The sequence below is a fragment of the Eleutherodactylus coqui genome, chromosome 11 (assembly GCF_035609145.1).
Source record: "Eleutherodactylus coqui strain aEleCoq1 chromosome 11, aEleCoq1.hap1, whole genome shotgun sequence".
Taxonomy (NCBI): Eukaryota; Metazoa; Chordata; class Amphibia; order Anura; family Eleutherodactylidae; genus Eleutherodactylus; species Eleutherodactylus coqui.
Genome location: NC_089847.1, coordinates 100290438 through 100310529, shown reverse-complemented (window position 1 = coordinate 100310529; position 20092 = coordinate 100290438). Strand labels below are relative to the sequence as shown.

Here is a 20092-nt window from a genome sequence, read left to right as displayed (position 1 = left end):
GGTGAAACATTGGATAGGCTCCAACAGTAGAGAGGCTGGCAATATACAGTAAGAGAACCCAGATGGACATCTTCCAACATTGGATCTGTACAGCCTTAAATTATAATGTCTTCAGAGGTCAGACAGTGGATTGGAAAGGGTTAATACTGTATGCCAAGGTGTAATTTTATATCTACCACAGAAGCTCAAGAAAATATCTTAAGGCCCCATACACATTAGGGAAAAGTTATCTGGACCCCATTTTTGCAGGACCTGCTGACTATTGTAAGAGTATACAACTATCCTGCAACACATGAAGTTGGGGGAAGAAAGATCAAGCATGTTCAATTTCAACTCTTGATCAGTTTAGTTCCCCTGGAGATAAGCTGCACCCGGATTAGTGTAGCAGCAGCTTAAAGGGGTTGTCCAGTTACATTTTAAAATTAAAGGGAACCCGTCACCTGCCTAAAGCACCATAAACTAATTTATGAGGCTGATAGGAGACGTGATAGGGAGTCGGGTGCTGCATTTTTTTTATACTCACCCACTCCCTGGATCCTTCTGTGTTGACCACCGAAGTCCACCTGTGGCATGAAAATCTGACTCTCCTGTGAGCACTTTCCTATACAAGTCTATGGGAGAGCATACACACAGGACTCTGAAAAGAGTCCGATTTTCACCCGGCATGCGGACTTCAGCAGCGGGCAGCGCAAGATCCAGGCAATGGGTGAGGATAAAAAAAATACAGCATGCGGCTTCCTGTCACCTTGCCTAAAAGCATCATATGTTACTTCATGGTGATTTAGGCAGGTGACAAGTTCCTTTGAAGTCCAAATGAGTTAAAACAAAGGGTACTTACCTTTCCTGATTCCAACCATGTAGCTCCACAATCCTCCCACTCCCTGCTTACAATGGAAGTCAGGTGCCTGCTGCCTGCCAATCACAGGCTGCAACGTAAGTGGCCGTTCTTCTGATATCAACTTTCACATCCTGGGCATCATCATGCCAAGAGTTCTGATCGGTAACGATGTGGCCTTTGATTATCAGCCAGCAGTCACCTAACTTTCACTGTCAGCAGAGACCGGGAGAACTGCAAGGCTGCGACGCTGGATTCCCGGGGTTGAGGATAGGTAAGTGCCTTTTTTTATTGTTTTAACTCATTTGGGCTTAATTTTAACCCTTTCCAATCCACTGTCTGATGTCTTCCTGCATTCTGATTGAAGCTTGTACAGCTCCAGTGTCGGAAGACATCTGACAGGGTATTTTTACCGTCTATTGCCAGTCACTCTGCTGTCGAAGCCTCTCTGACGCACACACACTGGCTTTAGCCAGCAGATGGCACCGTTGTATAACAGCAAAAAGAGAAAGCTTTTTAGGACACCCTGAATCTAAAATTGGGTTGGAAAGTGTTTAAAATGTCAATATGTAACTGGACAACCCCTTTAAGGTACCTTTACATGGGATGACTATTGTTCGAATATTCGAAGAGTAAATGAAAGGATATTCATTCTCTATAAACACAGCCACCAACAGGGTGATGAGGGATCATTTGCTTACTAGTTGCTAGTCTTTTTCTTTCAGATCACCTTAAAATAGTCGCTGGTTGATTAAGTCGAATGGAGAAAAGTCAAAATTGTTTGAACTCGAACGATTTGCAAACAAATTTGCATGCAGACCCCCCTACAAACTCCTACACCTCGTTAGGGAAAATAAATCAGGGCAGGGTGATTTCGGTGAACAGGCAGTTCCTGCGCAAGTACGCTTCATATTTGCGCAGGCGCAAGAGATAAATACTAGAGATGAGCGAACGTACTCGTCCGAGCTTGATGCTCGTTCGAGTATTAGCGTGTTCGAGATGCTCGTTACTCGAGACGAGTACCACGCGATGTTCGAGTTCCTTTCACTTTCATCTCTGAGACGTTAGCGCGCTTTTCTGGCCAATAGAAAGACAGGGAAGGCATTACAACTTCCCCCTGCGACGTTCAAGCCCTATACCACCCCCCTGCAGTGAGTGGCTGGGGAGATCAGGTGTCACCGGAGTATATAAATCGGCCCCTCCCGCGGCTCGCCACAGATGCATTCTGACAGAGATCAGGGAAAGTGCTGCTGGTGCCGGAGCTGCTATAGGGAGAGCGTTAGGCGTTATTTTAGGCTTCAAGAACCCCAACGGTCCTTCTTAGGGCCACATCTGACCGTGTGCAGTACTGTTGAGGCTGCTTTTAGCAGTGTTGCACAATTTTTTCTTTTTTGTATATCGGCCGTGCAGAGCATTGCGTCCGCAGTCTGCAGTCATTGTACAGAGTATAGGGCCAGTACTGGTGAGGCAGGGAAAGAGATATTCAGGCTATATAGGCAGTGGGCTTTTTCCAAAAAATTGGGGAAAAATACTATATTTGGGCTGCCTGTGACCGTCTTCAGTTTACTGCGTGTCTGCTGGGGGTAGTAGTCCAAATTTATACGCAGCTAAGCGTTACAGCAGGCTTGCGCAAAATTGTTTCCTGGATCTGCTGTCTCTGTTACATCAGCGCTGTCATCCCGCCAGAGGGAAAGAGTATACATAATATTATACGCTGCCTACAGTATCTATCTGCTGGGGGTAGTAGTCCTAATTAATACTCAGCCAAGCGTTAGAGCAGGCTTGCGCAAAATTGTTTCCTGGATCTACTGTCTCTGTTACATGATCGCTGTCATCCCGCCAGAGGGAAACAGTATACATAATATTATACGCTGCCTACAGTATCTATCTGCTGGGGGTAGTAGTCCTAATTAATACGCAGCTAAGCGTTACAGCAGGCTTGCGCAAAATTGTTTCCTGGATCTGCTGTCTCTGTTACATGATCGCCGTCATCCCGCCAGAGGGAAAGAGTATACATAATATTATACGCTGCCTACAGTATCTATCTGCTGGGGGTAGTAGTCGTAATTAATACGCAGCTAAGCGTTACAGCAGCCTTGCGCAAAATAGTTTCCTGGATCTGCTGTCTCTGTTACATGATCGCCGTCATCCCGCCAGAGGGAAACAGTATACATAATATTATACGCTGCCTACAGTATCTATCTGCTGAAGGTAGTAGTCCTAATTAATACGCAGCTAAGCGTTACAGCAGGCTTGCGCAAAATAGTTTCCTGGATCTGCTGTCTCTGTTACATCAGCGCTGTCATCCCGCCAGAGGGAAAGAGTATACATAATATTATATGCTGCCTACAGTATCTATCTGCTGGGGGTAGTAGTCCTAATTAATACGCAGCTAAGCGTTACAGCAGGCTTGCGCAAAATTGTTTCCTGGATCTGCTGTCTCTGTTACATGATCGCCGTCATCCCGCCAGGGGGAAAGAGTATACATAATATTATACGCTGCCTACAGTATCTATCTGCTGGGGGTAGTAGTCCTAATTAATACGCAGCTAAGCGTTACAGCAGGCTTGCGCAAAATTGTTTCCTGGCTCTGCTGTGCGTTCCGTAAGGGAAGTCAGCCTCCAACCACAGGCCAATAAGCGGCACATTTAATTACAGCGTTCTGTTTCTGCACTACTGGTAATACAGCATGCTGAGGGGTAGGGGTAGGCCTAGAGGACGTGGACGTGGGCGAGGACGCGGAGGCCCAAGTCAGGGTGTGGGCACAGGCCGAGCTCCTGATCCAGGTGTATCGCAGCCGACTGCTGCGGGATTAGGAGAGAGGCACGTTTCTGGCGTCCCCACATTCATCTCACAATTAATGGGTCTACGCGGTAGACCTTTATTAGAAAATGAGCAGTGTGAGCAGGTCCTGTCGTGGATGGCAGAAAGTGCATCCAGCAATCTATCGACCTCCCAGAGTTCTGTGCCGTCCACTGCTGCAACTCTGAATCCTCTGGCTGCTGCTCCTCCTTCCTCCCAGCCTCCTCACTCCATTACAATGACACATTCTGAGGAGCAGGCAGACTCCCAGGAACTGTTCCCAGGCCCCTGCCCAGAATGGGCAGCAATGGTTCTGAATCCTCTCCCACTGGAGGAGTTTGTCGCGACCGATGCCCAACCTTTGGAAAGTTCCCGGGGTCCGGGGGATGAGGCTGGGGACTTCCGGCAACTGTCTCAAGAGCTTTCAGTGGGTGAGGAGGACGATGACGATGAGACACAGTTGTCTATCACTGAGGTAGTAGTAATTGGAGTAAGTACGAGGAAGGAGAGCACAGAGGATTCGGAGGAAGAGCAGCAGGACGATGAGGTGACTGACCCCACCTGGTTTGCTACGCCTACTGAGGACAGGTCTTCAAAGGGGGAGGCAAGTGCAGCAGCAGGGCAGGTTGGAAGAGGCAGTGCGGTGGCCAGGGGTAGAGGCAGGGCCAGACTGAATAATCCACCAACTGTTTCCCAAAGCGCCCCCTCGCGCCATGCCACCCTGCAGAGGCTGAGGTGCTCAAAGGTCTGGCAGTTTTTCCCTGAGAGTGCAGACGACCGACGAACAGTGGTGTGCAACCTTTGTCGCTCCAAGATCAGCCGGGGAGCCACCACCACCAGCCTCACCACCACCAGCATGCGCAGACATATGATGGCCAAGCACCCCACAAGGTGGGACGAAGGCCGTTCACCGCCTCCGGTTTGCACCGCTGCCTCTCCCCCTGTGCCCCAACCTGCCACTGAGATCCAACCCCCCTCTCAGGACACAGGCACTACCATCTCCTGGCCTGCACCCACACCCTCACCTCCGCTGTCCTCGGCCCCATCCACCAATGTCTCTCAGCGCACCGTCCAGCCGTCGCTAGCGCAAGTGTTGGAGCGCAAGCGCAAGTATGCCGCCACGCACCCGCACGATGAAGCGTTAAACGTGCACATAGCCAAATTTATCAGCCTGGAGATGCTGCCGTATAGGGTTGTGGAAACGGAGGCTTTCAAAGGTATGATGGCGGCGGCGGCCCCGCGCTACTCAGTTTCCAGTCGCCACTACTTTTCCCGATGTGCCGTCCCAGCCCTGCACGACCACGTCTCCCGCAACATTGTACGCGCCCTCACCAACGTGGTTACTGCCAAGGTCCACTTAACAACGGACACGTGGACAAGCACAGGCGGGCAGGGCCACTATATCTCCCTGACTGCACATTGGGTGAATTTAGTGGAGGCTGGGACAGAGTCAGAGCCTGGGACCGCTCACATCCTACCCACCCCCAGAATTGCGGGCCCCAGCTCGGTGGTGGTATCTGCAGCGGTGTATGCTTCCTCCACTAAACCACCCTCCTCCTCCTCCTCCTACGCAACCTCTGTCTCGCAATCAAGATGTGTCAGCAGCAGCACGTCGCCAGCAGTCGGTGTCGCGCGGCACGGCAGCACAGCGGTGGGCAAGCGTCAGCAGGCCATGCTGAAACTACTCAGCTTAGGAGAGAAGAGGCACACAGCCCACGAACTGCTGCAGGGTCTGACAGAGCAGACCGACTGCTGGCTTGCGCCGCTGAGCCTCCAACCGGGCATGGTCGTGTGTGACAACGGCCGTAACCTGGTGGCAGCTCTGCAGCTCGGCAGCCTCACGCACGTGCCATGCCTGGCCCACGTCTTTAATTTGGTGGTTCAGCGCTTTCTGAAAAGCTACCCACGCTTGTCAGACCTGCTCGGAAAGGTGCGCCGGCTCTGCGCACATTTCCGCAAGTCCCACACGGATGCTGCCACCCTGCAACATCGGTTTCATCTGCCAGTGCACCGACTGCTGTGCGACGTGCCCACACGGTGGAACTCTACGCTCCACATGTTGGCCAGGCTCTATGAGCAGCGTAGAGCTATAGTGGAATACCAACTCCAACATGGGCGGCGCAGTGGGAGTCAGCCTCCTCAATTCTTTACAGAAGAGTGGGCCTGGTTGGCAGACATCTGCCAGGTCCTTGGAAACTTTGAAGAGTCTACCCAGATGGTGAGCGGCGATGCTGCAATCATTAGCGTCACCATTCTTCTGCTATGCCTCTTGAGAAGTTCCCTGCAAAGCATAAAGGCAGACGCTTTGCGCTCGGAAACAGAGCCGGGGGAAGACAGTATGTTGCTGGATAGTCAGAGCACCCTCCTGTCTATATCTCAGCGCGTTGAGGAGGAGGAGGAGCATGAGGAGGATGAGGAGGAGGGGGAAGAGACAGCTTGGCCCACTGCTGAGGGTACCCATGCTGCTTGCCTGTCATCCTTTCAGCGTGTATGGCCTGAGGAGGAGGAGGAGGAGGATCCTGAAAGTGATCTTCCTAGTGAGGACAGCCATGTGTTGCGTACAGGTACCCTGGCACACATGGCTGACTTCATGTTAGGATGCCTTTCTCGTGACCCTCACGTTACACGCATTCTGGCCACTACGGATTACTGGGCGTACACACTGCTCGACCCACTGTATAAGGAGAACCTTTCCACTCTCATACCGAAGAGGAAAGGGGTTCGAGAGTGATGCTATACCACAGGACCCTGAGGGACAAACTGATGGTAAAATTCCCATCCGACAGCGCTAGTGGCCGAAGGCGCAGTTCCGAGGGCCAGGTAGCAGGGGAGGCGCAGAGATCAGTCGGCGGGAGCACTGTAAAAGGATGGTGAGGGAGGACGTAGCCGATCGCACGACCGTCCTCCGTGACGCCTCTGCCCCCTACAACTACTGGGTGTCGAAGCTGGACACGTGGCCTGAACTCGCGCTGTATGCCCTAGAGGTGCTTGCTTGTCCTGCGGCTAGCGTCTTGTCAGAGAGGGTGTTTAGTGCGGCTGGGGGAATCATCACAGATAAGCGTACCCGCCTGTCAACCGACAGTGCCGACAGGCTAACACTCATCAAGATGAACAAAGGCTGGATTTCCCCAGACTTCTCTTCTCCATCAGCGGACAGCAGCGATACCTAAACAATACGTAGGCTGCACCCGCGGATGGAAGCATTGTTCTCTATCACCGTCAAAAACGTGGACCTTTTAGCTTCATCAATCTGTGTATTCTATTCATCCTCCTCCTCCTGCTCCTCCTCCTGAAATCTGATGTAATCACTCCGAACGGGCAATTTTTCTTAGGCCCACAAGGCTCAGTCATATAATTTTTGTAAACAATTTTTATACGTTTCAATGCTCATTAAAGCGTTGAAACTTTCACCTGAACCAATTTTTATTTTAACTGGGCTGCCTCCAGGCCTAGTTACAAATTAAGCCACATTAACCAAAGCGATTAATGGGTTTCACCTGCCCTCTTGGTTGGGCATGGGCAATTTTTCTGACGTACATTAGTACTGTTGGTACACCAATTTTTGGGGGCCCTCGCCTACAGTGTAATCCAATTAATTTTTTGCCCACCTGCATTAAAGCTGACGTTACCTCAGCTGTGATGGGCACGGCAATGGGATACATTTATGTACCGTCGGTGGGTTCCAGGGAGCCACCCATGCTGTGGGTCCACAGGGAGTTGTAACTGCATGTGTCCACTTCTAAAGAACCCCAGTCTGACTGGGGCATGCAGTGTGGGCCGAAGCCCACCTGCATTAAACATGACATTACCTCAGCTGTGATGGGCAATGTAATGGGATACATTTATGTACCGCCGGTGGCTTCCTGGCACCCACCCATGCTGTCGGTCCACACGGAGTTGTAACTGCATGTGTCCACTTCTAAAGAACCCCAGTCTGACTGGGGCATGCATTGTGGGCCGAAGCCCACCTGCATTTAATCGGACGTTACCTCAGCTGTGATGGGCACGGCAATGGGATACATGTATGTACAGCCGGTGGGTTCCAGGGAGCCACCCATGCTGTGGGTCCACAGGGAGTTGTAACAGCATGTGTCCACTTCTAAAGAACCCGAGTCTGACTGGGGCATGCAGTGTGGGCCGAAGCCCACCTGCATTAAACATGACATTACCTCAGCTGTGATGGGCAATGCAATGGGATATATTTATATACCGCCGGTGGCTTCCTGGCACCCACCCATGCTGTGGGTCCACACGGACTTCACAATAGGGAGTTGTACCTGCCTGTGTCTATGAATTAAAAACCCCGGTCAGGTTGGGGCATGTAGTGTGGGCCGAAGCCCACCTGCATTTAATCGGACGTTACCTCAGCTGTGATGGGCACTGCAATGGGATACATTAATGTACAGCCGGTGGGTTCCAGGGATCCACCCATGCTGTGGGTGCACACGGAATTCCCATTGCGGAGTTGTACCTGCCTGTGACTATTTATAAAAAACTGCGGTCTGACTGGGGCATGCAGACACCTTGACAGAATGAATAGTGTGTGGCACATAGGTTCCCCATTGCTATGCCCATGTGTGCAGCTCCTGATGGCGGTGGCACAGGATTATATTTCTCATTGCTTCTGTACAGCATTGTGGGCTATCGCCCCGCCCATTTTAAAGAGGGTCACTGCCTTGCCGTGCCAACCCTCTGCAGTGTGTGCCTGCGGTTCCTCCTCATGGCAGACACACTTATAAATAGACATGAGGGTGGTGTGGCATGATTGCAGCTGAAGGCTGCGCAGGGACACTTTGGTGTGCGCTGTGGACACTGGGTCGTGGGGGGGGGGTTGGGCAGCATGTAACCCAGGAGAAGTGGCAGCGGAGTGTCATGCAGGCAGTGATTGTGCTTTGTTGGAGGTAGTGTGGTGCTTAGCTAAGGTGTGCATTGCTAATGAGGGCTTTTCAGAAGTAAAAGTTTTTGGGAGGGGGGGGGGGCCCACTCTTGCCGCTATTGTGGCTTAATAGTGGGACCTGGGAACTTGAGATGCAGCCCACCATGTAGCCCCTCGCCTGCCCTATCCGTTGCTGTGTCGTTCCCATCACTTTCTTGAATTGCCCAGATTTTCACAAATGGAAACCTTAGCGAGCATCGGCGAAATACAAAAATGCTCGAGTCGCCCATTGACTTCAATGGGGTTCGTTACTCGAAACGAACCCTCGAGCATCGCGATAATTTCATCCCGAGTAACGAGCACCCGAGCATTTTGGTGCTCGCTCATCTCTAATAAATACACTTGTTCACTGTGCTAAAAAATTGCGCTGCAGTGAGTGTATTACATTACACACTCATCTGTTGAAGCCACACAGGTACACTTACTTTCCTCTGCCCATTGAAAGCATATATATTACTGTAACTTTTGCGCACGCAAGACCAGTTCACACCCTTACCCTCATTTAAAAGGCTATTTAGCGCAAAGAGGTCCAGATGTGTTCTTTTTTTCAGCCTCTTTAATTGCTCACTTTCTAAAGCAGGGAAGTGGTTAAGAACTTATAAAACATACTTTGGAAAAGATGAGCAGAGAGAAAATCCATGCAACCCAGTCACCAGGGCTCATGTTTCCTTTTCATAAATTCAGCCCCGCCAGCAATAAATGTTGATGTCATGTTACACTGATTATTTTAAGTATATTTGCTTTCCTCGGCCATGCCAGCCATATATTCCCATTTCTGTGCCAGTGGAATAAGAATCGGATAGGTTGTGAGGCTATAAAGGTATTGATAGGCAGTTACTAAGCCGGGATATTGCTGTGCTGACTCAATATCTACATAACGTCCCGCGAGCTATTACCAGGCAGCGCACTAGACTATAAATGATGCAAACATGCAGATATTAAAAGAAGAAGCCCATAATAGTGATGATGTAGTACATTCAATAGTATTCTTGTTTTTCAGCAAATATTGACTTAATATGTCTACGGGCAATAAAAGTTAATTATGTATCAAAGTCCTTCTATCATTCGATTCAACGCAAATATAGGAAACATGATATAAAACAAACATAATACCGTAGTACAATACATGTGGAAGGCGCTGCTAGGCTATACATGTTCCTCTCACGTAATTAACTCTATAGAATACCGTAGCCATAAAACAGTGTACCGTGTAGAGCGGTATATCATCAATTACTGAAGCCGTGGGTTATTTAAATAGGCAAGTCGGAGCCGATGCTGGACTAAACCGTAGCAGGAAACCTATTAAACTTTGATGAAATATGACTCAGAGACTAGAGGAGGTAGAAGGGATAATTGGAGGTTTCATGGACTGACTCAACTTGGAAATAATGTGACTGATGGTGATTCTCTGCTGTATGTCACTGCTTAGATGCAGAACCTTGTAGAAGCTAATTCTCGAGCCATATCACAACTTGAATGGTAGAGTTGGAAGGGACCTCCAAGGTCATCGGGTCCAACCCCCTGCTCAGTGCAGGATTCACTAAGTCATCCCAGACAGATATTTGTCCAGGCTTTGTTTGAAGACTTCGATTGAAGGAGAACTCACCACCTCCTGTGGTAACCTGTTCCGCTCATTGATCCCCCTCAACAAAGTTTGTAATTTTTCCTCCCTTTCAGTTAGAAGAGGTGGTTGCGCATGCACATGGCTCTCTCCACTTGGTGAGGTTGTTTCGCCAAAACTCATATCAAGACACTAGTGTGTCCCAAAGTGTGGACAGAGGAGGACACGTGTTCTCTGCTCCATTCACTTCAATAGGACTGCCGGAGAAAGCCTATTCAAATGCTTGGCTATCCTAGGGGGTCCAACTGAAGTGAATGGAGGAGAGGTGTGCATACGCATCCTCTACTGCCCACACTTCGGGATGCATTAGGGCTACATTCTTGAAGTTGGCTTTGATGAGACAACTCCTTTAAGTCTATGGTAGAAATAGATATAGTTGTGCCAGTGACTCACTTAGGGCTTTAACAGATGGGTGCATGCACTAATCTGCTTGCTTCTACAGAGTGTATTAGCACATGAACCAAGTTTTGTTTTAAATATTCTGTGCTTTTGCACGCGAGTTTGAAAAGAAAAGTGGGGAGATATGTCAACTTAGTTTTTCTATGTGCGAGAACGATAGGGCAAGTCCCATCTTTTCTCGAGCATAGTGTTAACCCTTTCCAATCCACTGTCTGACGTCTAAAGACATTATGATTTAAGGCTGTACAGCTCCGATGTTGCAGGACGTCCGTCGGGGTTCTCTTGCTGTATATTGCCAGCATTCCTGCTGTTGGAGCCTATCCAACGTGTCACATCATGCAGTACTGGCTTTAGCCAGCAGATAGTGCTGTTGTATAACGGCAGAAAAAGAGTAAGCCTCCTAGGAAAACCAGGATACAAATTGGATTGGAAAGGGTTAACGCATGAGAATCCCAATAGTGAAAACAAAACCTTGGAAACCAATGGCTTCATTTTCTCCCGTTTTTCATGGTTTTCACAGCCACAAATTGGGACTAAATCACGCCCATGTGTTTAAGCCCTTAGACTTCCTTAGTCTAGGGCTACGTGGCAATTTTGGTAACAACAGGGGATTGTGGAACCAAAAATTGCACTGCCCTTGAATTTAATTTGTACTAACTAGAAATGAGCGAACGTACTCAGTTCGGGTGTTTTTGGACCCGAGCACCGCTTTTTCCGAGTAACTGACTACTCAGACGAAAAGTTTCTGTAGTTATGTGAAAAGGTTCAGAAAGGCAGAGTGTCTAGTGTAAAAACGTTACTCTGACTATAGGGATGAGTTACTCACATCAACCTCAAGATTTGGTCTACAGGAAAGGCTACAGACTCCAGGCCTGTGATGAAAAAAAACTCACAATAGGCAATACAGAGCACCAAGGTAGCAAGCACTTAAGCCACCACCATCAGGACTGGACTGTAATTGGATTATTAAGATTCACCTGGATGTTGAACCAACCAAGTAAAAGTGAGTTGAGCTGTTTTCCCTTATCGTAACTATCTAGACTCTTTTATTTGGGTTTGCACTATATCATACCACCAAACCAGGGAGCAGAAACAAGCCCTTCACCATCACCCCCTAATTTACTTTCTGAGTAGCTGGTTGGGGAGTGACTTCACTGTAATGGGCACCATGGAGCAAAGAATCATCCATCCTAAATTTCACCCAGTATACCACACAGGCAGTCACATTGTGGGTCACTGCAGGTTGGCATGATATCATGGTCTCGATTGCAGATTACCGGGATCGCAACATTGAAACCTTGCAGCCTGTAACCTGCACCGTGACTTAATTGCGTTCAATGGTGGTATAATGTTGAGGCGCTACACGACGATCTTCTATGTTGTTGTCAGAGTTGCTGTGTAACCCTAGCCTAATTGGATCTGGTACTCTCTTAAGTCTTGGACAGTGTTATGGAGGCTGTTTGAGGAAATAAGCTATACATTGCATAATTTAAAGGCCACGCAGCAATCAGTCTAACTCTCTATATCAACATTATTGAGTTTCATTTATTTTTAAGTAGACTCTGCTTGAGTTCCTCAGCCCTCATAACCCAGTATGAGATGCTTCATTATAGTAGCACTTCATTGTAAAGTGCATTAAACGGAATATCTATGCAGAGAGCTAATGATCTGCCCCACCACTGTGTTCATCCTTGATGTTAGTAGAATGTCATGAAGCACCTGTACCTTGCAATGCAATCATGCTTATTCCACAGCCAAGTAATAGAAGACGACTTCCATCTCCGTTGGCTCCTATGAGACCCATTTCTTTATAATCAGTTTCAGTGTCTCAGAGTTAATGAGTTAAACTATCCAGCAATGAGCTTTCCTCTCCCCTTTCTGTCATCTTCTGGGTTACACAAAGCTAATAGACGCGTATCTGAAAGCAGCAGACTTCATTTCAAGAAATCTAATGCCTGAAATGAAGATTTGTTGCAAATAGTAAGAAGAATGGGTTCATGTTCACTTGGGTTCCTTGACGTGTTCGGATGATTGGCAGAAGAATGGCTAAGTCTGTTCTTGGCCATTAGCTTATTGATGTTTGTGGTCAGCAGAAGAGTATGACCACAAACCCCCTGTGGATAGGAGGATGTTCTCCTTTCCGTTGAACTCTTACTTTTCCTGTATCTATAGTAATGTTTCATTCACTGCCGGCCACTGGGTCTCCCCGCTGGGGGCTGTCACATGGAATAACACTCAGAATTTCCATTTCACTACCCCTACACTGCTCCACTGAACCTGTTCCTTGAGAAACGGGGAGAACGTCAACGGCACTACAGAGTCTATACAAGAAGACGGCACACAATGGGTAATAACTGAATTGTAGGGTTCCCGTATAATAAGGATGGAAGTAATCAGCTTCCATCTATGTAAGTCTACAAAGGTAAGCTGAAGTCACGTGAAGAAGGTAGAAGAAAGGGTAAGGATGTATGTGCTAGTCCGTGCTGTCTTGATAGAATGAACCAATGTCAATCAATGAAGAGGGCATTTCAGAATTAATACTGCCAGATAGAGCCAGAATGCAGATGTGTCATGAGTAAACTCTTGGCTTATGGGATGAATATTACATGGGATTTGACATTTTGAGATTCATTTATTGTGTCAGAGTCCTTTTTCGTATCACACCCTACATAAACGCTAAGTCTTGGGATTCTCCGAATGTGCTTAGGAGAAGTCAGAACTTACATCTAGCCATGACCGTGGCTGAAATTGACTTGACCATTCTATAACTCCTTGAAACATAGAGAAGGAAGGACATAATTATATGGGATGCAGAGATGGGACAAGAGCCCTGATGCTTCAGCAGGTCCGAGATCCCATATGAGGACTCCAGTACTATACATGATGCATGGTGGTTGGGGGAATGGGGGTGTTACAAATACTGCATTGGGTCTCAAATAGGCTTAACTCCTTAAAGACCAGAGTGTTAAGGATCACCCATGTGGTGGTTTAACTCTTTCCAATCCACTGTCTGACGTCTAAAGACATTCTGATTGAAGGCTGTACAGCTCTGATGTTAGAAGACATCTGGCAGGGTATTCTTACTGTAGATTACTGGCTGCTCTGTTGTCGGGGGGCCTCTCCAGCATGTCACATACCGCAGTATTGACACAAGCCAGCAGATGGCACCATTGTATAATGGCAGAAAGAGAAAGATCCCTAGGAAACCATGCATCCAAAATTGGATTGCAAAGGGTTAATGGCTCTATTTTTCTTTCCTGGGCCGCCAAAATTATTTTTGTTGCATTTTTTAGTGACATATAGGACTGTTTTTTAATACTTTTTGTCACTGATATTTCTTCTGTTTTTTTTTGTTTTAGTAGGGGTAATGTGTAAAAAAGGTAAAAGTCAAGATTAAAAAAAAAAAAAAAAAAAAAAAAATATATATATATATATATATATATATAGTAAATAATTTTCTAAATGATTATATTTAAGCTAAAATAAAGTACAAGAATATGTTTACCATTTTTTTCGGATGTTTTGATATGTAATTTGATATATAATTTGTACAGTCTCGGATTACCGAACAAACTGTAAGCATAACTGGAGCAACCAATGTCAGGCAGCTGCTGCCAAGGCAAACAGGATCATTAAAAGAGGTCTAGCGGCACATGATGAGAACATTGTTCTTCCTCTTTACAAGTCACTGGTCAGACCACACATGGAATTTGTGGACAGTTTTGGGCACCGGTACTCAAGGAGGACATATCAGAACTTGAGTGGGTTCAAATATGGGCAACTAAAGCAATAAATAGAATGGGCGGGCTACAATACCCAGAAAGGGGATCAAAATCGGGGTTATTTAGTTTAGAAAAAAAGCTGGCTGAAGGGCGACCTAATAACTATGTATAAATATATCAGGGGACAATACAGAGATCTCTCCCATCATCTAGTTATACCCAGGACTGTAACAAGAGGGCGCCTCTACGTCTAGAGGAAAGGAGGTTTCTACATCGGCATAGAAGAGGGTTCTTTACTGTAAGAGCAGTAAGACTATGGAGATCTCTGCCTGAGAATGTGGTCATGGCAAACACACTAGAGTAAAAGAGGGGTCTGGACATCTTTCTTGAGCGTTACAATATTATATGTTATAGTCACTAATAACTTCAGAAGGGTCGGCGATCCAGGGATTATGTTGATTGCCAGACTGGAGTCGGGAAGGATTTTTTCTCTAAAACGAGAATTGGCTTCTTCCTCATGGGGTGTTTTGCCTTTCTCTGGATCAACATTGTAGGATAAAAGGCTGAATGGATGGACATATGTCTTCTTCTAGGCTTACATCCTGTGTTACTCTAAGAGTTTGGTCATTAACCCTTCGCTACAAAAAAGGAAATTCTCCAGCAAAGCCTCAGCCTCCACAAATACAGTGGCTAATATTTCTGTTGTTCGTATTTAGTTGTTTTTCATCTGAAGGTGTTAAGAAATCCGGAGCTTTTCAGTTTTGCTGTGTCTCACTTAGCGAACCCTTGAAGAATGCTACTTACTACGATCTGGCACGTATGCTTCTCTGTGTGGCTGCTGGTAAAATGAATGCATTTAGTTTTTCCACTGCTTGGTTTGGATTTCACATCCCAGGGATATTTAATCTGTTTTATCAATGCTGCAGAAACACTATCTGCCAGCCATTGTTCTCGAAATAGTGTTATATCAGGAAAAGATGGATTGCGTGTTATTGTTTTAAGGTTTTCGTCTCCCTTCTGTCTAATTACCCTTCCACTTCCACTTCGATTTTACTGACCACCAGAGATGAGCGAATCTTTAAAAATTCTATGCAAATCGCTCTGATTTGCTGCAAATCTCTAATCTGCCTAATGAGTTCTGCCGTGCATATAGATGAGCAAACCTCTTTAAAAAAATCTATTCTCTATTCATTCTTCAAAATGCAAATGTTACTACCTCTACCAGCATTTAGGTGAGGACTCCATGGGTAAGATGACCCTGAAGCCAGTACGGATGGTACCAGCCAAGGTTGCCGATGCTACAAGGTTGACAGAACATACCACCATGGCATCAGGTCATTCCAGCTGCAACATGTAACGAGAAAGTCACCCATGTAAAAGGCAACGTTCGTCAACCATGTCATCATAGCTGTGATTGAGCTCTTTGGCTGAAGCCATAACTTGCACTCTTTAAGGACTTCGTGAAAGAATTAGCATGATGTGACTGGACAAGATTTAAAGTCAATGTCCACCATGGAGTACCATTTTGCTTTTTGCAACCCGAATAGGTTAAATAGGTTTTCCATTTACCGGTCAACATTTCTGCAATAGCTCCATCTGTCTTAAAAAAACAAACTAACAGAGCAGTACTTACCCATCCCAGCCACAAGGATCTAGTGCTGTTGCCCTGTCATCCTCCCAGTGATTGTTGTGGAAGATGACGTCAGCAGAAGTCACCTAAGTGCTGTAGCCAATCAGAGGTAGTGGCATCACTGCCCAGTCTCCTGACATCACCGCTCACATCTTGGGCACCATGACGCCATGAGTTCAGAATAGAGAGGCTGCAGCTTCTGATTGGCTGCAGCGGTCAGGTGACTTCCAGTGATGTCATCTTCCACAGCAATCACTGGGAGGACTGTGGGGCAGCAGTGATGGCTGGATCCCTGCAGCAGAGGATGGGTGAGTGCTACTCTGTTTGATATTTTAAGACAGTTGGAGCTATTGCAGCAATGTTGTCCGGTAACTAGACAGCCCCTCTAAATATATTGTGCTACAATCTTTTGGCTATCTCTGGCAGTCCCATAGAGAGGAATGGAGCAGCACTATGCACACATAACCGCCGCTGTGTTCATAAGGGGACACTCATGACTCCATTCTTGTGAGTGGTGGAAGTTCCGGCACTCAGACCCCCATGAATTAGGCACTTATCACCTATCCTGTGTTTTGATAAGGAAAACCCATTGAGCTGTGATGTGACATTTTCTGCTCCAACCAATAGGCATCAAAAATGAGATCTTAACCTCCAAATAACCAATTTTTTTAGTACAATTACTGTTTTACTAATAATGTCTAATGAGTCGGCAAATCCATAATTTTCACAAGATTAATCTTAAGAAAGTCAGGTTGCACCTTAACATACTCACTCACAGTTTTCTAGAGGTATATAACCTCCTACTACACTCCTTCAGCCATGTTAAGTGAGTTTTCTGCAATGTCTTGTCTTTTTAACTTTACAAGGGCCTTATTTTAGATATTTTCTATTTAGCTTTTTTCCCACTTTTCACAATGTTATTTCTGCTTCGTACTATCTGGAGGAATGCCAAGAACAAATCAGCTCCCTCCACTTTGTTTTTCAGTTGCTGCCTATTGATTCAACATTAATCTGGCACACTGAAGACTTTCAGGGTGACCTCCATACTCTTGGTACCTCTGGAACATGGTGAGTTAATGCGGGCCGTACCTCAGAAGGCCTGTTTCTAGAGGTAAAGTTTGGGGAAGGAGCCCAATGAAGGAAATATTAACATATGAATACACGGGACGTCATGTGATCATATGTAACTTAAATATGTGAACTTAAATATTCTAGACCTATCTATCAGACATGCCAGCCGCGACTGAGCATTGGGACTGGGGTGATATCCCTACACCAGCCCTGGCCCATGGAATCTTTATGGCGGCGCTTGCTCACCGTCATTTCGATGTTGGACGCCAACAATGATACTTCTCCTGGGCTGTTTGTATGTCTTATTCCCTGTACTACTGAGGTCATTTACATATTGCATGTCACCTAACCTTTGCCACTATTCCCTGTCACTAACTACAAAAAGTCAGAGTTGAGCTAGGTTCCTGACGTGAGGTTGTCCTTATCAGGGCAAGTGCTCTGCTAATAAACAAATATCTCTTGTATTAAAGGGTCATGGGTCAATTTTCCATGTCTCCGTTTGCGTTCCTTATATACATATTGTATTATCCCTGTTTGTAGAGATGTATATACATTCGTCTGTGTAAGACGTTACCAACATGTCCTGCACAAACCTAACACTATCCTTAGGATTGGTCATCAATATCAGACTGCTGGGAGTCCAACTTTCAGCACCACCGTTGATCAGCTGGTGGTGAACTCTGCAGACTCCTCATTGTATACCAATACTGCCCCATACATTGTACAGCAACTCTGCCTGTTATTGCATTTCAATTCCATTGACTTGAATGGAATGGAACTGCACAAAGGCCAAGCGACTGATAAACGTGATACCACAGGCTGAAGAAGAGACCAGAGCGCTTGTTGGAGTGCCCTAGCCTCTTCAAACAACTGGATCATGACGCGCCAAGAGTTGGACCTCTACTGATCTGATTCTTGTGAACTATCCCGAGAACAGGTCATCAGTATAAAAGTCCCAAATAACCCCTTTAATAAGGCACGCACAGATCTGTTAGAGTGCAAGGAAGATACCCAAGAAGGGGAAAGAGTAAGGCTTTTCAATGCACTATATGTTATAAGAAGTGGACAGAGCAGGCAAACATTTGAAGGCTATGCATTGCTTAAGGTGAGGCATACTTGATCAGGAGAATCAAAGACGCCAAAAGTCTCCCGAGATGTAAATCCATCACTTGATTTGGGTATGTATCCAACTTACAAGAACTAATATACTCACCATGAGCATCTCGCTGGTCAGGGAATTCACAAGGTCTGTCACCGATGAGCGCTGATCTGCTTTTTTGTCGCCTTCTTCCGATTGCGCTTGACCCGGCACCGCTGTTGCATTTGTAGTTTTGGCACCTGCTGGTAATCTTAAAGAAGAAAAAAAGAGGACATATGTTAAAAGTTGCAGTGGAATTGCATGCCATGGCCTGGGAGGTGTATTAATGGAAGCCAGTATCAGCCATTGATCCTGAGAGGGTATTGGAGTTTGCCCAAGTTGATCTTCCGCAGTAAACCAGTCAGTAAGCTATACATGCTGTGACATTTAGCAGATGTTTATTGAAAGCCTGGCCTTGCTGCGTGAAACGAGGGACGGAGAATATATATACGAGGATATTTCATGTTTACAGTTAAAAGCCAATTTATCTCTAGGTCATTGGAGAGGGAAATGTGCAGAATATCTGAGATATGTCGAATATCTTAACATAAAGGCATAATGTATTATTTGTAGTGATGATTCTTGGGAAATGCGAGTATTTTTATGTTCTGTCTCTTTTTTTCTAATCTGTCAAGGTTCGTTATGTCAGTCTTTGCCCTGGCAGTCACGCACACATGACTGACTGTCAGGGATGTACTGATATAACAAACCCCAGAGGCTTTGTTGCTTTTCTGGATATGGCTGCTTCCATGCCGTGGCCCTGTGCTGGCTCTATCTATTGGGTTTATTCAGTCACATAGTTTAACATGGTTTTTGTTTCCCTATGTTCCATTTAGGAGTCAGAAGGCTCAGCTGTTCAATGCGGCAGGTCAGATACCACATCAGATCTGTACTGATGTATTGTGTCTAGATTGCCTCATACTGGCCTCTCTAAATTTCCTCTGTAAAAAGGTTTATTTCACAACATATCTTCATCTTTAGGACATGTATTATTATATCTGTAAACTTTTTGGATTGCTTAAATCTTGACACGAGGACTACATACAAAGTTTTTCTTCTCCGTTTACAGCTTGTGGACTCTACAGCAGCCACATGGACAGCTCTGTGTCCAGACACTACGTTAAGCAGCTCTCTATCTCTCTACCCAAGTAGGAAGTCACAGCAGAAGTCTAAAGCAACAATTAATTAAATGTAGTAGAACAGCTACACTTTCTATATCTCCAGGGGTGAGGAAACCTCTCAATTCTTGTATTAGCCTTCCACACTACCCCTCCTTTTTCAGGCAGGCAACTGTTTAATTTCCTTAAGGTTCATTCACATCAGTGTCAGAGCCTCCGTTGCCGAATTCTTTTAAAAGGCAAGAGAAAATAGTGCAGCATGCTACGCTATTTTGTTCCGTAAACTGACAGAAATATAGCCGAAAACCAAAACGGACCCCTTTATAGTCAATGGGATCCTTTCAACGCCATTTTGATCCGCCATCTTGGCACTGGTTGCCGTTTTCCTGCTTCATAATCGAGCAAGAAAATGAAACCGAAGAACGCCAATATGAACAAGTCTTTGAAGGTGTTTCGAAGAGTACAAAACATAATGAAGGAGATTTAGTAAGCCAAATATGCCAGATTTCTTAGCTCACTAAATCTCCTTCATTATGGATTGTACTTTTCGAAGCACCTTCAAGGACTCATTCACATCTTCATTTTTTGGTTCCATTTTCCTGCTCCGTTATGAATCAGGAAAATGACAACTGGTACCCAAATGGGGGAACCAACGAAGCTGATATGAACAAGCCCTTAGAGAAATGTATCCACTTGGGCCAAAAATGTATTGTAGATGTCTTGTACCACAATGATTATGCATTTAAGACACTTTGTACTCCTTGCTCTGCAAATGGGCATTGTTTAGCTGAAAGATGACGTGATCAGGCATCAAAGGGGA

The 20092-nt window shown here is 46.1% G+C and overlaps 1 protein-coding gene across 2 annotated transcripts in view; it reads right to left on the bottom strand.

The window, feature by feature from the left end:
• SYT7 (synaptotagmin 7) overlaps positions 1–20092 on the bottom strand; it is a 431166-nt gene that overhangs the window by 74809 nt on the left and 336265 nt on the right. For both annotated transcript variants that reach the window (XM_066583140.1, XM_066583141.1), the window contains one exon: positions 18230–18365. In XM_066583140.1, the coding sequence (XP_066439237.1) occupies positions 18230–18365 (136 nt within the window). The remainder of the gene's footprint in view (positions 1–18229; positions 18366–20092) is intronic.